Below are 16,647 nucleotides of genomic sequence, written 5' to 3' on the forward strand. Positions count from 1 at the left end.
AGTGCGCACGCGTCAGCAACCCTTTGCGCAGTAGCGGGACGCAACTATAGCCATAAATCCGAGACTACCCCGAGACACCTAGGAACTGACAGTAGAGCCCGCCACCAAGCTGCCTAGAGAAGCGCTTCCACCCGCAAACAGCGCACCGGAAGCGGAAGCGAGCCTGGGCCGTCCCTTGAGCGGCCATCTTGGAAGCTGAGCGACCGTAGCAGCGGAGAGGCTGCGGCGGGTGCGGTGGGCTTAGTCCCAGCGCGGGTGCGGCTCACGGCGCGGGCCCCACTCTTCCGCACCCTGCTCCGGCCTTGGCCACAGCGAACTGAACGCGGTAGCGGCCTCAGGGAGAGGTGAGCGCTCGCGGGCTGCGCGGGGCCTTGGGCCGCTCGTTCGCCCCGCCGGAGCCGGCTGCAGCGGCGGGCGGGGACTCGGGGACTCCACACGTCGGGTCCCGTTCGTTACGTCGCCGGCTGTGTCCGGACCCGGAGCGTCCCTTCGCGGACCCGAGGTCGGTTACTGAGTGCGTTTGGGGTACTTGGCTGGGGTTGGTCCGTCGGGCAGATTAGGGATTTATTTGGTTTGCCACGCGGGCAGATTCTCCCACGAAGAGGCCTGTTGGTTGGTGCACTTGAAATACTCCGAGGAGGAACCAGTTTTGATCTTTAAAAACGTATCCTGTGAGCTTGTGTTGTGCGGTGGTGGCCGTTGAGTGCCGCCTTTCACCTTGAACAGTTAGAACCTCAGACTACTTAATAAACCCCAAAGGAACGAGTTCAAAGTTATGCCCTTGAGACTAGTATAACAAAACCTTTGGCAGTAAGAGTGGAACTTGGGCCCGGAACAAGACCCTACCCCTTTCGGGGGTCGGGGTGAGTACGGTCGATCCTTACTATTCAACCTTTGCTAGCTGCGGACTCTCAGCCAGTGACCTCACTTCCTTTTTAGTATACATCACTTAAGGTGTATGTTTAACCTAAGTCAAGTCCTCCACATTTTATCAGACCCAGGTAGACGACTTGGAAGAGATAAGGTCATAGTCCACTGTAAGCTAACAAATGCATAAGAATATACCTTTTTATAAGTAGTGGTACAAGGCTTTACTCATGCCAGGTGTATGTAATGATAATGTAGCTTTAGGAAAAAAAAGAAATTTTAGGATTTTATTTAATTAGAAAGGCCTGTGTATGATCTTCAGCGAGAGGTCTAAGAACTTGGAGTCATTACTCTGCACATCATGCTGTTACTGTACTCAGTTCGAGTCTCACGCGTGTGTAAGAAAGTGGTGTTGTGGCTGTTTTTGTGAGCCTCTGGCTTCCTCCAGCCTATGAAGTAATCCTGGAGAAGGTAAAACTCCCCGAAAACCCTGGCCTTGGTGCATCATGTTCCCTTCTGATCAGTCAGGCCACAGTCTTATTTCCCACGGTCACCTAACCTGTGTGTCCAGAAGAAAAAAGAACTACCACCTTGGCACCGTGATGAGGGACTGAAAAAAGCCTGCTGCCCTGCTAGTGACTGGCTGCTTCCTGTCACCTTCCATCTCCTAGGAGAGCCATGAAAGATATTGCTGTTCTGACTGAGGTAAAGGAGGAGCACTTAGGACAACAGAGTAGTGAATCATAAATAGGATTTTACACGCTTAGCAGCAAGTTTGAGTCTGGAGATGCAGCCAGTGATAAAATGCTTGCTTATTCCGTGTGAAACTCTAGGTGTAATTTCCAGTGCTGAAAGGAAAAACAGAAGTAAAAGCTGGTCACAGTGTCGGATGCCTTTAATATTAGCACTTGGGAGGCAGAGGCAGGAGGATCTTTGAGTTTGAGGTCAGCCTGGTCTACATAGTGAATTTCAGGACAGCCAGAGCTATGCAGTGAGACCTCGTCTCAAAAAAAAAAAAAAAAAAACATTAAAAGCAAAGTATGAGAAGGACTTTCATCCTGTGATTGACTGGGCAAAAAAAAAAGAAAATTTTTTTTTTTAAAGACACAGTTTCTGTCTGTAACCCTGGCTTTCCTGGACCTCACTCTGTAGATAAGGCTGGCCTTGATCTGCCTCTCTCTGCCTCACAAGTGCCAGGATTAAAGATGTGTGGTTCCACTGCTCTAAACTATTTTTTTCAAGACAAGATCTTCCACAAAGATCTTGTCTTGTATTCCAGGCCATCAGGGTGTATAGCCTAGGATGACTTTGAGCTTATGATCTTCTGCTTCTACCTGCTGGGATTATACCAACCATGCTTTACTTATGTGGTGCAAGAAATTACACCCAGGTCTTCATCATGTCAGGCAAGCACTTAACCAACTGCATCACATTTATACCCTGGCACAACTAACCTCTAGTTTCCTGTGTGTGTCCCTCAACTTTGATTACGCATCCTATCTGGTCACTTAGCTGAATCCAAATATGGTTGTGTTGGAATTACTCAATGAAGTTATTTTTAAATGCTGGAGTGTTAACTTCAGGGGTGAACATAAGAGAAAGAAAAGGCCTGTAGTTCTGCTTGTGGATCACTGGATATTGCTTTGTTTCTTACTAGGTGCTGGGCAAGTTGAGCTCTCTGGCCCACATGGCTTCTGAAGCTAAGAACTTGGGGACAATGCTTTCTGGAAGCATTTCTTGGCCATGCTGGACTGTAACCTTGTTCCTGGTGTGAGCATTCTTGGATGCATCAGGCAAAAGCCCTTGATTCTGCCAGAAAGGTTTTTGTGCACTATACTATTAGATCATGGGGCGCGGTGGTGGGTGGTGGTGGTGATGGGGTGGTGGTGGTGGTGTGGTTGTGAGGTTGTAAAGGACAGGAAAGGAGGAGTTTGACCAGGGGAATCAGAGAGGCCCCTGATGGATGTAGCTCAGAACAGGTAGGGAAGGATGTGGGTGTATTTTCCACCAGTCCCAATTGGGCTGGGAAGGTTGGATTTGCTAGGTGCTATGAAAACTAGGTCGAGGTGGGTTTATTTATTTATTTATTTTTTTAAGGGTTTGGCAGAAAAAAAGCTGTTGCCACTTATCTGCTGTCTTTGGTGGGGAGGGGATGGATAAAGTGTATGGATGTTAGTGTACAAGGTGAACTGAAGTGTGAAGAGCTTGGAGGGCCTTGTACCTGACAGGAAAGTAATGTGTTCCTGCACTATGGTTACTGGGATTGGAAGGGCTTAAACAAGTCATGCATGGATTAGGGCTCTTTGAAATATCCCCTCCCCTGTTGAGAGGCCACATGGGCACCTTTGCTGAGACTGCACATGAGGGTTTGTGGTAGATAACCCTAGCCAAACCCACCCTCTGTAGGCCCTGAGGGTACAGAGTAAGCACATGCCGAGCCCTGGTTGTCATGAGGTGTCAGTACTGGTAGAGGAGGCAGATACAGCAGTCTGTGGTGATGGCGTCTACCAAGAAATTAGGCTAAAGGTTGTTAACTATGTATAAGCAGATACTGAAGACAGTGAAAGAACATGTGGCTATCTGCTGGGAATAATTCATACAAAGGTAGGTTTATCTAGTGGGGAGCTCAGGTTGGGGGTTACTAGCCATAATTGATGTTTGCTGGTGTCTAGAGTCGTGGTTAAAAGGATCAGATAGCACTGTGTGAGACAGGTTAGGGATAGACTGGCCTGGTGATGGCGAGAAGAGGCGTACTGGAGAAGACTGGGCTTCCAGTGTCAAAAGATAAAGCCATCAATGACTGCACATGTCTAGCTGCTCTGTTAGAGCCAAGCTCATCTATTTTTCAGTTAAATGTAAAATAAATACATTTATTTTTGCAGTGGGAGATGTATGCCAATGCAAGTGCGCAGAAGTCAGAGAAAGGTTGTAATATCAGTTCTCTCCTTCTGCTGATAGATCCTGGGAATTGAATTCAGGTCATCAGACTTGGCAACAAGTGTCGTTACCCACTGAACCATCTCACCAGCCCATTATCTTTTTTCTAATTTGTATATCCCCAAATGGCCCCTTCAGTCATTTTAGACTAGTGATACTCATGCTTTATTTTTAGTTGTAGAATTTTGTGTATGTGTTTCTGTCTTAAATTATGAAGAGAAAAGTAAGAGCTCTTCTGAATCTCTGACAATGAGACCCCTCGTCCCTCTACCACTGTCTCTTCCCATCTTCTTGAGTAGAGCTGAGGGATCTGAGTCTGATTCAGTCTTCCCTTTGTCTCTGAGACAGAGTCTTACTATGTAGACTGGGCTGGCCTCAAAGTCAGATCTACCTGCCTTTGCCTCCTTTGCTGTATGATTAAAGATGTACACTACCATATCTAGCTGGTTTTTCTCTTTAAAGTTTTTGAGTTGTATTTATTGTTTGGGTGCACGTGTGCATGAGTGTGCATGTCTGTGGACACGTGTAAAGGTCAGAGGACAACTTGCAGCAATTACTTCCTTTCCATTCTGTGGGCTCTGGGGAACCCGCTGCTTTCGTCAGTCTTGTCTGGCAAGCACTTACCCTGTTTACTGGGATACCGTCAAAGCCCCAGTTCCTTCTCTTTAGCATTTTCAGGGTTTCCCTCCCTGTATGTATTCACTGCTGCCCTATGTTGTGTCCCCTGAGTGACCTTTGTAATAGAAGGCCCTAAGTTCCTTAAGGCTGGGGTCTAAGACTCTTAGGGTTCTGGAAGTTTGGCCTTGCCCCTCTGGTTCCTCTTGTCTTTGTCCTTTATTGTATTTAAACTCCTGCTTGACATGTGACCAGTGTAGTCCCCTAAACATGCCTTCCCCTCTGTCTAGTCCATGCATCTAGATCTCTGAAGATTTCATTTCTTTAGCTTCACATTGTCTCTTCACATTGTCCCCCGCCGTTGTTACTTGTGACCAATGATAAATGTATAACAGGCTTCCAGGGCCAGAAGGGTCAGTAGTACTCACTGATTTTTCTGCTGTGAAATGTCCATCATGGAGGTGTTGATGATCAGAGTTAAAGGATATGAATAGTTGCTCATTGGAGCTTATGCAAGCTGGCTTCAGTATGCCTACCCAGGCCCCACTTGGATGAAATGTCCCATGCAAATTCTTGGAGGACTGTAATGTAGCTCATGGTTCTTTCTACCTTGCATCTGTGTTAGGTGCTTGGTATCGAGTTACATAAATGAAAGTGGTGGTGGTGGTAGGGGCATTTAGAAAAGAACTGAGGGAAGGACTTGATGGTGGGTGGGCCGCAGAAAGGGAAGCAGACTATTCTTCTGCTGAAGTTGTTTATAGTAAGGAAATCTTTTGTCTGTTTTGTTCTTTGTAAATAGAGAGGCCCTCTTTTCTCTTTTAAATAGATGAGCAGTAACAGCAATAAGAGAGCTCCAACAACTGCGACACAAAGGTTGAAACAGGACTACCTTCGAATTAAGAAAGACCCAGTGCCTTACATCTGTGCGGAGCCCCTCCCTTCAAATATTCTTGAATGGTAAGATTGCACTCCCGCTCACACTGCACTGTAGTCACTCTTTTGCAGGTACTGTAGTGGTCTAGCTGGTGGGCTTGGTCATTTTAGAGACAGTCTGGTAACTCAGTGATGGATGGATATCTGAGAGCCCTGTCAGTACTTTGGGCTTTACAATGAGTGTCATGTCAAGAGTGTTATACTCTTTCTTGGCTTAGGCTAGGGCTAAAAGAAATCTTCTACCCTGGGGTAGTACTTACTGTGGGGTTTGGGTATATGAATCTCTCAGATATTGCTCAGGTACCTTAGGGTTAGGCTGCATTTTGCTTTTTCACATTATCAGATGTGGAATTAGCTGTCTACCCTGGGAACATTAGTGACAACATTGACACTGATCCTTGATCCTGGCCTAGGCCGAGTGCTCCTAACTCTTGAACTGACAGTGATCAAGCTTGTGGAAAATATTTGGTGCATGGTAGCTCTTTTGGTCCATTAAAAATGCAAAGTCTGGGGGGTTGGGGATTTAGCTCAGTGGTAGAGCGCTTGCCTAGCAAGCGCAAGGCCCTGGGTTCGGTCCCCATCTCCGGAAAAAACAAAACAAAAAAAACAAAAAACAAAAAACAGAAAAACAAAAGTGCAAAGTCTGGGGAGATGGCTCAGAATTAAGAGCACTCTTCCAGAGGTCCTCAGTTCAATTCCCAGTAATCACATGGTGGCTCACAACCATCTGTAATGGGATCTAGTGCCCTCTTCTGGTGTCTGAAGACAGCTACAGCATACTCATATATATAATAAATAAATCTAGAAAAATTCAAATTAAAAAAAAGTCTGAAGTCCTGAGCATGGTGGCACATATTAATCCCAGGACTTGGGAGACAGAGGCAGGTAAATCTCTGAGTCTCTTGAGTTCAAGGCTAGCCTGGTCTACAGAGTAAGTTCTAGGAAAGCTGGAGCTACACAAAGAAACCTTGTTAGAAAAAAAGCAAAAAGGATAGAGTTAGGAGATTTCACGTTCTCCATGGAAATGGTCATTACCAGCCCTGACTCAGCAGCAGGTCTCACTGGGTGTGGCACACACCTTTATCTCAGCATTCGGTTGGCAGGGTTAATCTCTTGAGTTCTGGGCCAGCCAATAGTGTGTAGTGAGGTCCTATTTCTTTTGTTTTTAAGACATTTCTCTTGCTTTCATGGATTTGATCTTTTAAAAAAATGCTTTAATACTTTTAGAATTTTCCAAATCCACAGAAAAAAATTTTCCTGAATTAAGAAATGTTTTGCAGTTTGGATGTCATTGACAGAATTGTATAAGGGGCCTCTTTTGTGGCATTAACCATGTTCCAGAGATAAAAGTTAGATGTGGTCCCTAGGAGATAATTGGCTGATATGGGGACAGGGTTCATTGATGGGTTACTTGTTACCTGGTTTGTGGGATTTTTTTTTTTTTTTTTTTTTTTTTTGGTTTGGTTCTTTTTTTCGGAGCTGGGGACCGAACCCAGGGCCTTGTGCTTCCTAGGCAAGCACTCTACCACTGAGCAAAATCCCCAACCCCCCCTTTTTTTTTTTTTTTTTAACTACCTACCTACCTACCTACCTACCTATGTAATGTATCTGAGTACACTGTCACTGTCTTCACACACACCAGAAGGGGACATCAGATCCCATTACAGATGGTTGTGAGCCACCATGTGGTTGCTGGGAATTGAACTGAGAACCTCTGGAAGAGCAGTCAGTGCTCTTAACCACTGAGCCATCTCTCCAGTCTGTGGAACTCCTCTTCGTGTGCTGGTTATAGGTCTCTTAAGTCTAGCCTTCGATTTGATTATGTGCTAGGAAGGACTTGCTTGATTTAAATTAAATCAATCTTTTTATTGCATTTTACTGTGTTTATGGGGTGGATACATAGGTGCCAACACATGTGGAGAGGTCAGAGGCCAGTTGGGGAGTCAGTTCTCTCCTCCTACTTTATAGAATCCTGGGAATCAAACTAAGGTTACCAGATTGGCAGCATGTGCCTTTACCCACTAGTCCATCTCACCAACTCTCACTTAAGATTTGCTAGGACAAAAAAGACCAAAAAAGCAACAAAGGTATGTGGGGTGAAGTTCATAGGAGTGCAGATAGCTCCCCAAAACTAAGCTTGGATAGCACATGTGCTGTGTCACTGAAGAAGCTCATTAGGCACTTACTGCTGCCCAGGTTTGTGACTTTGGTTATCCACTCTAGCCTCTTTGTTCCCAGAAATAATGAATCTGAAACTGAACTATATTTGGATAAATGCCTAGGCCAGCAGTCCTGGCTATGTTCCCTAAGTAGCTCATATCTCAGTAATCCAGTTTATTCTAGTCTAAGTTTTTCTTTTTCTTTTTTTTTTCTTTTTTCTTTTCTTTTTTTCGGAGCTGGGGACTGAACCCAGGACCTTGCACTTGCCTAGCCAAATCCCCAACCCCCTAAGTTTTTCTACTTAGGTTGGATTCTTCTCAGGTTTATGCATCAGTCTCCTCCAGTGTTGGAGCGAATTTACCTTGCCTGGCTCTTTTCCAGAATTTCCCTCTCTGCGGGACTCTTCTGTCTCAATTCATTGGCCATAGCCTTTTTTTTTTTTATTGACTGGTGATGCTTCCACACAGCATATAAAGCTTCTCTCTTATATGGGTTCTGTTTGAGTGGCCATTAGTGTCTGCCACCCACCAAAACACCAAACTCCTAGGAGAGATTCAGCATGAGCTGAATTGTCCTCTTTTTATTGGGGTTGTGGGCATTGCCCCCAAACTGCACTGTCAAACCTTTTGTGAGAATTCTGTAGTTTTAGAGAATTTATGGTACACAAATCAAGTAATTTGCTTCTCTCTCTCTCTCTTTCTTTCTGTTAGGCATTATGTTGTCCGAGGCCCTGAGATGACTCCTTATGAAGGTTAGTGGAAATCTGAGTTGTTCCTTTCAGTGTAAATGACAGTCTTTCTATTTTGGTTTTGTAGTAAAATTATATTTACTTGAATCTCATCCTAGTAATTCTCTTAAGTCCTAGAAATGTTTGCTCATTTTGGTTTTGTTAGACTGTAACCATCTGCATTTCCCCAGCCTCTTATGTTGGTTAGAAGTGAAGAAAGTTTTTTTTTTTTTTTTAATGGGTATGGATGGGTATTTGCTTGTGCACCATGTATGTGTACCTGGGGCCCACAGAAGAGGAGTCAGGTTACTGGAGCTCTAGGTGATTGTGATCACCTAGATGTTGCTGGGAATTGAACCTGGGTCCTTTTGCAAGAACAGAGTTCTCTTAATTACTGAGCTATCTCTCCAGCCCAGTGAAAAATGGATTGGAATAAATAGTAAGATATCCTTCTGTTTCTAAAGTCAAAGTGGAGAAAAAGTTCTGCTAGATACTTTTTAATGTCAGAATAGTCTCTGAGCTAAAGGGAAGCATGTGAAGCTTAGGGGGAGTCCTAAGGGTCTTTATAGGCCCTATCAGGGTCTCACCTCTCTACTGCCTTCTACTGTTGACCTGGTGGCCTGATCCTCAGGGATTTTGACAAATCAGGCCTTGAAACTGTCAGTCAATAGATTTCTAGAGTCCTGTAGCAAGATTGACATCTCTAGGCGAGCCCAAGGCAGAGCACTGACCAGATGGGTAGTGCCTCTGCTTCCAGCATCAGATGGCAAAAGCAGCAGGCCTTCACCTAGTGGGAATCTTGTGGAACACTGAGATCTGAGTCTGTGAGGCTCTGGGTTCCATTCTCAGCACAAACAAAAAGGAAAGAAAACTATTGCCTGGAACATTTGGTTGAGTGCTTGGGTGGTTGAGAATAAAAAGGGAAAACTCTTTCAGGTTAATTTGTCTTATACTTCTTTAACGGGTTCTTTTTTTTTTTTTTTCGGAGCTGGGGACCGAACCCAGGGCCTTGCGCTTGCTAGGCAAGTAATGGGTTCTTCTTTGGTCCAGGAACCCAAGTTTTGGGGTAATTTGTTCTGAAGAATGAGTCTGCAGGGGCTATGGTGGAGATATATGTGTATGCATGCCATGGTGATGATGCTGACACCAGAACTTGCCTGTGCCCCATAGCAATAGGGTGTGGGTGAAGTGAGGGAGGCATACAAATTATGCGTCCCGAGGAGTCCTTGGAATTCCTTTTGGTCAGTCTCTTAAGAGACAGATGGGCTTCTGAATAGTTGGTAAAAATATAACACACTGTGTGTTTGATATGCACGCATCTGTAGAAATGAGTTGTGGCTCTCTAGTGGGGTACTATGGGTACTGCTATGAGTTTTGAAGTTACTTGGGGTTTTGTTTTTAATTTTTAAATGTATTTCTGTATGTGTGCATAAATATATGCATGTGGCACCGTTTATGTGCAGGAGCTTATATATAGAAGTCAGTAGAGGTGTTGGATTCTCTTAAGGAGAGTTATAGACAGTTTTGAATAGCTATATGGGGACTTGTAGCCAAACTCAGGTTTGCAAAAGCAGTTGGTACTGCTGAACCATCTTGCCAGCCTGCTTTTAAATTTTAAACTAAATAGCATTTAAACACCATGTGACAAGATCTCTTGTAGCACCATACTGACCAAGGTTTGCTGATGTGGGGATGGGCTGGAGAGGGTAACTCTGAAGGTTGTATGAGCAGAAAGCCTTGGAGATTGCCAGATCTTGCCAACTGAACCCTGGCCTATTTTCTAATCTTTAACTCTAGTGTCTTAGCTGTCAATGCTGGTACCCCCTACTCATCTTTTTTTTTTTTTTTTTAAAGATTTATTTATTTATTTTATACACGTGAGTACACTGTAGCTGTCTTCAGACACACCAGAAGAGGGCATCAGATTTCATCACAGATGGTTGTGAGCCACCATGTGGTTGCTGGGATTTGAACTCAGGACCTCTGGAAGAGTAGTCGGTGCTCTTAACCGCTGAGCCATCTCTCTAGCCCCCTACTCATCTTTTTATCCTCTTCTGTATTGTCTGTGGGTATTGTCCCTTAGGCTGCCAGTTTACTGAACCTCTTTAATGCATCTCTTCAGTTGTCCCTGCTCAGTGGGGACTAACCTTTGGTAGGTGAAGAGCTTTGTTCAGTCTTCAGTTCCTTGTCCTCTGGTATATGTTGCTGTTGTTGACTGCTTTTCTGATGTGTTCTCTCTCCTTGGCTTTTGAGCTGTCCCTCCTTGCCTTCCTAGGGGCTCCTCTGCAGCTCCACGTTTTTGTCCTGAGCTCTATGGCAGTCCTATATCTAGTGCTCTTGGACATACCCATCCCAAGAATACAAAATTGACTTCCTTTGGAAAATTTGCTAAAAATTTGCTAATTGTGGGTTTGATGCGATCCTATTCATGTTTTAGGAATGTTAAAGGCTCACTCTAAACTTTTCACGAAAGGACAAAGTAGATTCCAAACATTTTTTTTTTTTTGAAAGGCATCTATGGTTCTGTGCTCTCTGGGTTTCTGTTGCTAGACTTGGGCCATGGTTATGCTTTCAGTCCATCCCTCATAGACTTCTTTGTGCTCTTCTTGGCTAGGCTTGTAGAGGGCCTTCTGCTGACCTTTGTCCCAACGTAAGAATTGCGCTTCTATTTCGGGGGGACGGGTCTGTCTTGCTGTGATCATTTGGTAAAAATATTCTTCATGCTTTGAAGGTGAGGCCTTTGGCTACTCATAAACACTGAGTATTCTTTGTAGTCTAACCTGTGTCTTAAGTTAGGGATATACCTCAGTGGTAGGCTTCTTGCTAGCATGTGCAAAAGACCCTAGGCCTAATCACAAGCATAACCTATCAATAAGTAATGTGTGTTTATATACAAAGAGTAAGATTTCAGTGTGGGTGGGGGTACACGTGTGTGCTGGTGTACTCACTTATGTGAGGAAGCTTGAGGAGTATGTCAGGTCTCTCTGTTCCATTTGAAGCAGGGTCTTCCTGAACCTGGAATTCTAATTTTTTCTGCTAGACTAGTAGCCAACAAGCCCCAGCAGTCTTCATTGCTGGAGTTGCAGACATACACAGAACCATACTACCTTGTTCTGTGGGTTCTAGAATGCAAACTCTAATCTTCTTAATGCTTGCATAACTGGTTCTAAAGTTCTGATTCATCTCTTCAACCCTCATTTATGTTCTGTAAGTAGTTGTCTGAGTCCAGTGGCCTCTTGTTTTCTTACCTAATTTGCACTATGTTATGTGTTGTGTAGGTTTCACCAGGCTCTTGCCTGACATCTATTCTTATGGTCCTTTTCTTTGAAATGCAAGTGGGTGCTTCTTATTTTTCATCCCCGCAGACAAATGCTGGTGCTCAGAATGCATTTGCTAGGGACCAGATGAAGTCGTGGAGGAGGCAGGGATTTGTAGCAAGTTGTCTTCTAATGACTCAGTTCTCAGAAAGGGAGGAACATGAAGATTAGGGTTGTTTTATAGCTTTAGTGGAACAAGTGGTAATTAAAGACTCCTTGGGTATAGGTGTAAAAGATGGAGAGTCAGATACTGGGGGACAGGCTGAAGTGTTGGACGAGAGCGCAAGCCCTGGAGAGTAATAAAGACAGTAGTTGGCTGAGCCTGTGAGCCAGCATAGGGAGAGGGTAGTGGGAGACCACGGGCTTGGGATGCCAGCTAGAAACTAGGTAAGGTTGGTGGGAGTTGAAGCAGTTGCACTGGATGTTGACGAGGCTTACTGACAAGGATATTTTACTTTTCTTTCGGCGTAGGTGGCTATTATCATGGAAAACTAATTTTTCCCAGAGAATTTCCATTTAAGCCTCCTAGTATTTACATGATAACCCCCAATGGAAGATTTAAGTGCAACACAAGGTAAGCTTCGTGGTGATGCCATGCTTTGAGCTGTTTGTGCTCATGGGAAATGTGCATTCTCGCTTACAAAATCCCTTTCTTTCAGGCTGTGTCTCTCCATCACAGATTTCCATCCAGATACATGGAATCCAGCGTGGTCCGTCTCCACCATTCTAACAGGGCTCCTGAGCTTTATGGTGGAGAAAGGCCCCACCCTGGGGAGCATAGAGACATCGGACTTCACGGTGAGGTGTGGCAGCGGCTCGCCCGGGGCCTTGTGGCACCGTGGCCTCCAACCTTTCATCCTGGGCTGATTGTGTCCTGAGACATGAGACAGTTTCCTCTTGAGCAGGTGGAGGCTCTGTTGGTCTTCCACCTCCACCAACCATTTCCCTGTTCCTGGCCACACTGTAGACATCTCTGCTTTGGCTGCCTCAGGCCGTGGCTCTTGGCCTCACGTCCATCTCTGTCTCCAACTCAGCTTGTGCTTCTTGCTAAGCATCACTGATGCTCCTGTACTCCTCAGGGGACTTTGTAAGGCTTGATGAGGGGACACAACACGTTTCCTGCTTGTTTTATTTCTCTAATGTTTAGATAGGAATCCTGCTTAATGTTTATTGATAACAAAATATAAATAAGCCTTCATAAGACTAATTTTTGAGAAAAGCATTTTAGGTGCTTTCTATAATATTGACTACAGGAGTCTGTTTTGAGATTTTGTTTTGCTTTGCTATTAGGATCTCATTTTTAGCATAGGATGTCAGAACAGGCTGGTGTTGAATCTGTAGTGATTCTCATACCTCAGCCTCCTACGTGCTGGGATTGCAGGTGTGCACCACCACATCCAGCTCTTTGATGATTATGACGATGATGATGGTGATGACGATGGTGATGACGATGATTGAAGTAAAGTCAGTGGATAATGCTGGTGCACACCTGCCTTTAATCTCAGCGCCCAGGAGACAGAGAGGGGGGGATCTCTGAGTTTGTCCATGGCCTAATCTACAGAGTCTGTTCCAGGACAGCCAGGACTGTACAGACAAAATCTGTCTCAAACAAAACAAAAGTAATTTTCTAGCTGATAATTCCCTTCTCTTTCTTCCTAGAAAAAACAGCTGGCAGCACAGAGTCTAGTGTTTAATTTAAAAGATAAAGTCTTCTGTGAATTATTTCCTGAAGTTGTGGAGGTAAGAAAGCAAAAGTTGGAACTTAGTTTTGTCTTCCTTTATAAAAACACTTTCAGATCTGATTTTTTCCAAAGAGAAACTGTTTCTGTGTCTATTGCTGTGTTCCTCTAGGTGTCGTAGAAGGATTGCAGGCCCCCCTGGTTGCTGTAGGACATAGAGGGGTCTGTGCTGGGCAACCTCCAGATGTACACACTGTTGGGTGACAGAGCTAGCTCTTCTCCAGGACCCTACAGTGCAGGAACGACAGGGTCTCGGGATGGGGGGGACTCTGAGCAACATACACAAATGTTAGGGACTCAGTTTGTCCCCACAAAGGTATGAAGCTTGCTGATCAGTGACCATACCTCAGGGGATCCACCATCAGTGGCCAGGAGATACATCAGTTGCCTCCTACAAGGGCTGGGCATGTACTGTGTCACAAGTGTCCCCTGGTCTGTCCTTGATGGCTCATTGTTACTCACCATTGCTGCCACTTGGCTCAGGCAAAGAATAGTGATTTTGAAGCCTTGCTTGGTTTCTTTTCCTGTAAAATGGGATGAATTCATTCAGATTAGGATCTCATGCAGAGGAATGGAGAACTGTGTTCTGGGTGGTAGATCTGAGCTTATAAAAACTTGAGTTCTGCTCCCAAATGAACAGGTTAAGACAACTGAGGGTTTTTGTGTTTTTCTCTCAGGAAATTAAACAGAAACAGAAAGCACAAGATGAACTAAGTAACAGGCCCCAGAATCTTCCTTTGCCAGACGTGGTTCCTGATGGGGAGATGCACCGTGGCCAGAATGGGATCCAGCTCCTCAATGGGCATGCACCTGCTGCTGGCCCAAACCTTGCTGGGCTCCCACAGGCCAACAGGCATCATGGACTCCTGGGCGGCGCTTTGGCGAACTTGTTTGTTATAGTTGGGTTTGCGGCCTTTGCCTACACGGTCAAATACGTGCTGAGAAGCATAGCACAGGAGTGAGGTTCACAAGCCACAACCTGCAGTTGCTGCTGAGGGACACAGGGGCCAGAGCTTGATGCAGGCGAGACGGACATGCTGCTGAGCACAGGGTGGCCTGCCGGACTCCTGGGCTTCACTTTTTAAAAACCTTAAACAGAAAGCAAAAACCAAAATGTGATCTGGAGGAGATTGGAGGTTGACATGGACAGTGCCACTCACGCTTTGGTTTTACTGCTTATCTCCTGTGTTGTCTTTTGAACCTGTTTAGTAAACCTGTTTTGTTTGTTTTGTTTTGTTTTGTTTTTCATTTTATTAGATTTGGTCACTTAAAAATATAAAACGTTAATGCCTATCAAATACTCTGTGTGTGTTCTTAGTGGAGGAGCTGAAGGCCTCCTGGTGGGGCCAGTGCTATAAACCTCCAGTGGGGCCAAGTGGGCTGGCTGGTAGTGGCTTTAGGTGGGAGGGTCTAGGAGAGGACTGATTTGGCCTCACTAAAACCACTTATGAGTGAGAGAAAGGACCACACAAAGTGCTAGTTCTGTTACTGTTAAGGTAGAAGAATCTGCTTGCTCTCTAACCACAGTGGCTGAGGACTGCAGTGACGGCTTGGGGGTTGGCCCGGGTATTGCTGTCAACCTCTCTGTTCTTTCAGCTCCTTTGAGTGATGGAGAAGTAGGACCCCTTGGTGCCTCTATCCTTTTCTCTGGATTCCTTCTGTCTAGTTGGCCAGAAGCCAACCTCCTATGTTGGCAGACAGTGGACTGGGCCTATGTGTTTTGCTGCTTCTCCAGGTTTTCATTCATCTTAAAGAAGGCTGCACCTTCCTTCCCAGGTGGCCGGCCCATGTTAGATGTTGATCTCTATGGATCATGGAAAGGGAAACGGCCCAGAAAGCACAGCAGGTTTGAGTCAGCTTTCAGCCTTCAGTCGCTTGCCTCCCTCACGGTCGTCTCCTTGGCATTTCGCTTAGTGTATCTGCAGGAGTTTGGGAAGGCTGATGCCTGTAAGGCACCAGGTGGAGGGAGTGACATCCATGTTGGGCGTCAGTCATCACTAGGGGCTCCAAAAAGGCTTTAACCAGGCTCCTCTCAGGGATCAGTGGTAACGCTGAAGTGCACTCATGTGATAACCTTTAGCTCTGTAATTTATAACTAGTATATACCGTGTAGCCCTCTCTTGAAAAGTCTTTAGTTATACCTTTGTTCTTAATTCCATGATGTCTGTGTTAACGTCCCTTCTGTGGTAGGGTCATTCCCCAGGCTCATGCCTGGCTTGAGGGGAGGTTATGTTGCTGATGCCAAAAGGTGGATTGAGAACCCCTGGCTGGGCCTGCACAGCCTTCAGCTAAGGGCTGAGAGGTGTCTGCCTGGCATGGTCATAGTGGGCGGGGCCCTACAGAGATGTGCTTCCTTCCCTGGTCCCGGAGTGCTCCACTGCACTTACGTAACTTTAATATCAGTTCCAAATTCTTGTTTCCTGAAGTTCTCCTAAGACAACATTATCATACACACCCCATCCTCCCATCCCCCCATCCCCGCACTCCCGCATTCCCCCCAGAGCTGAGGACCAAACCCAGGGCTGTGTGCTTGTTAGGCAAGCCCTCTACCACGGAGCTAAATTCCCCAACCCAAGACAGAACATCATCAAATTTAGTTCTTTGAGATCTCAGCTTCCACCCCGACCCCCAACACCACCTTTGTGGGAGTTTGGGGGGTTTCTCTATGTATCCCTGGCTGTCCTGGAACTCACTCTATAGATCAGGCTGTTTTCCACCTCAGATCCACATGCCTTTGCCTCCCAAGGATTCAAGGCGTGGGCCTCCACTGTCCAGCTGAAATCTCAACTCCTAACAGCCCAGAATTAAAGAGAAAACCTTAGAAAGTGCATGCTCTTAGAGTAGAAGTAAAAAGCAGCCTGCTCTCTGACCACAAGGTGTCGCACTTAGTGTACGACTGAAGAATGCTGTGAAGACTTGGCAGGTTAGCCCCAGCTTCCAGTATTTTCAAGTGCTGCAGGACCCTGTAATATCCGAAGTGTGTTGCCTGTGCTGATCCCAAACAAAAGTTGACTTTTTACCCCATTGGCTCAAGCATGTCTGACCTTGTTGCCATTTTGGGAGAAGTCACTGACAGGGGATAGGGTTGGGGGGGGGGGGATGACACAGGGGGACGACGGACAGGGATGGTAGTTGGCACCTGGACTGCCCTCTTTTAGATCTTAGATGAAAAGCCTCTCCCAGTGCTCACACTCTGTTGTTATTTAAAGAGAGGGGCACCTTGGAAGAAAATTTCCCCACTTGGCCACCTGTGTTCTCTTCTGAGAAAAGGAACGCTCAGGTAGCCTTTGGGGATTTTTCAATGGGGCTTCATGTAGCTTAGACTGCCCTGAACTTACTATGTAGCTCAGGC

The 16,647-nt window shown here is 45.6% G+C and overlaps 1 protein-coding gene across 8 annotated transcripts; it reads left to right on the top strand.

Annotated features, from left to right (window-relative positions):
• The first annotated feature begins 162 nt into the window (after positions 1 to 162).
• Ube2j2 (ubiquitin-conjugating enzyme E2, J2) lies at positions 163 to 14,593 on the top strand. 8 transcript variants are annotated; one of them, XM_063287507.1, is made up of 9 exons: positions 165 to 502; positions 1,392 to 1,572; positions 2,525 to 2,687; positions 5,246 to 5,376; positions 8,223 to 8,263; positions 12,028 to 12,130; positions 12,216 to 12,354; positions 13,216 to 13,296; positions 13,973 to 14,593. In XM_063287507.1, the coding sequence occupies exons 3-9, from the start codon at positions 2,652 to 2,654 to the stop codon at positions 14,255 to 14,257; spliced, it is 816 nt and encodes a 271-aa protein (XP_063143577.1). In that variant the 5' UTR covers positions 165 to 502; positions 1,392 to 1,572; positions 2,525 to 2,651; the 3' UTR covers positions 14,258 to 14,593. The 8 variants fall into 8 exon arrangements, with proteins under 8 accessions (XP_063143578.1, XP_006239620.1, XP_063143577.1 ...); XM_006239555.5 differs by having other exon boundaries at positions 1,396 to 1,572; XM_006239554.5 differs by lacking the exon at positions 1,392 to 1,572 and having other exon boundaries at positions 165 to 344.
• Positions 14,594 to 16,647: the final 2,054 nt, after the last annotated feature.

This window comes from Rattus norvegicus, chromosome 5, assembly GCF_036323735.1.
Source record: "Rattus norvegicus strain BN/NHsdMcwi chromosome 5, GRCr8, whole genome shotgun sequence".
Classification (NCBI taxonomy): Eukaryota; Metazoa; Chordata; class Mammalia; order Rodentia; family Muridae; genus Rattus; species Rattus norvegicus.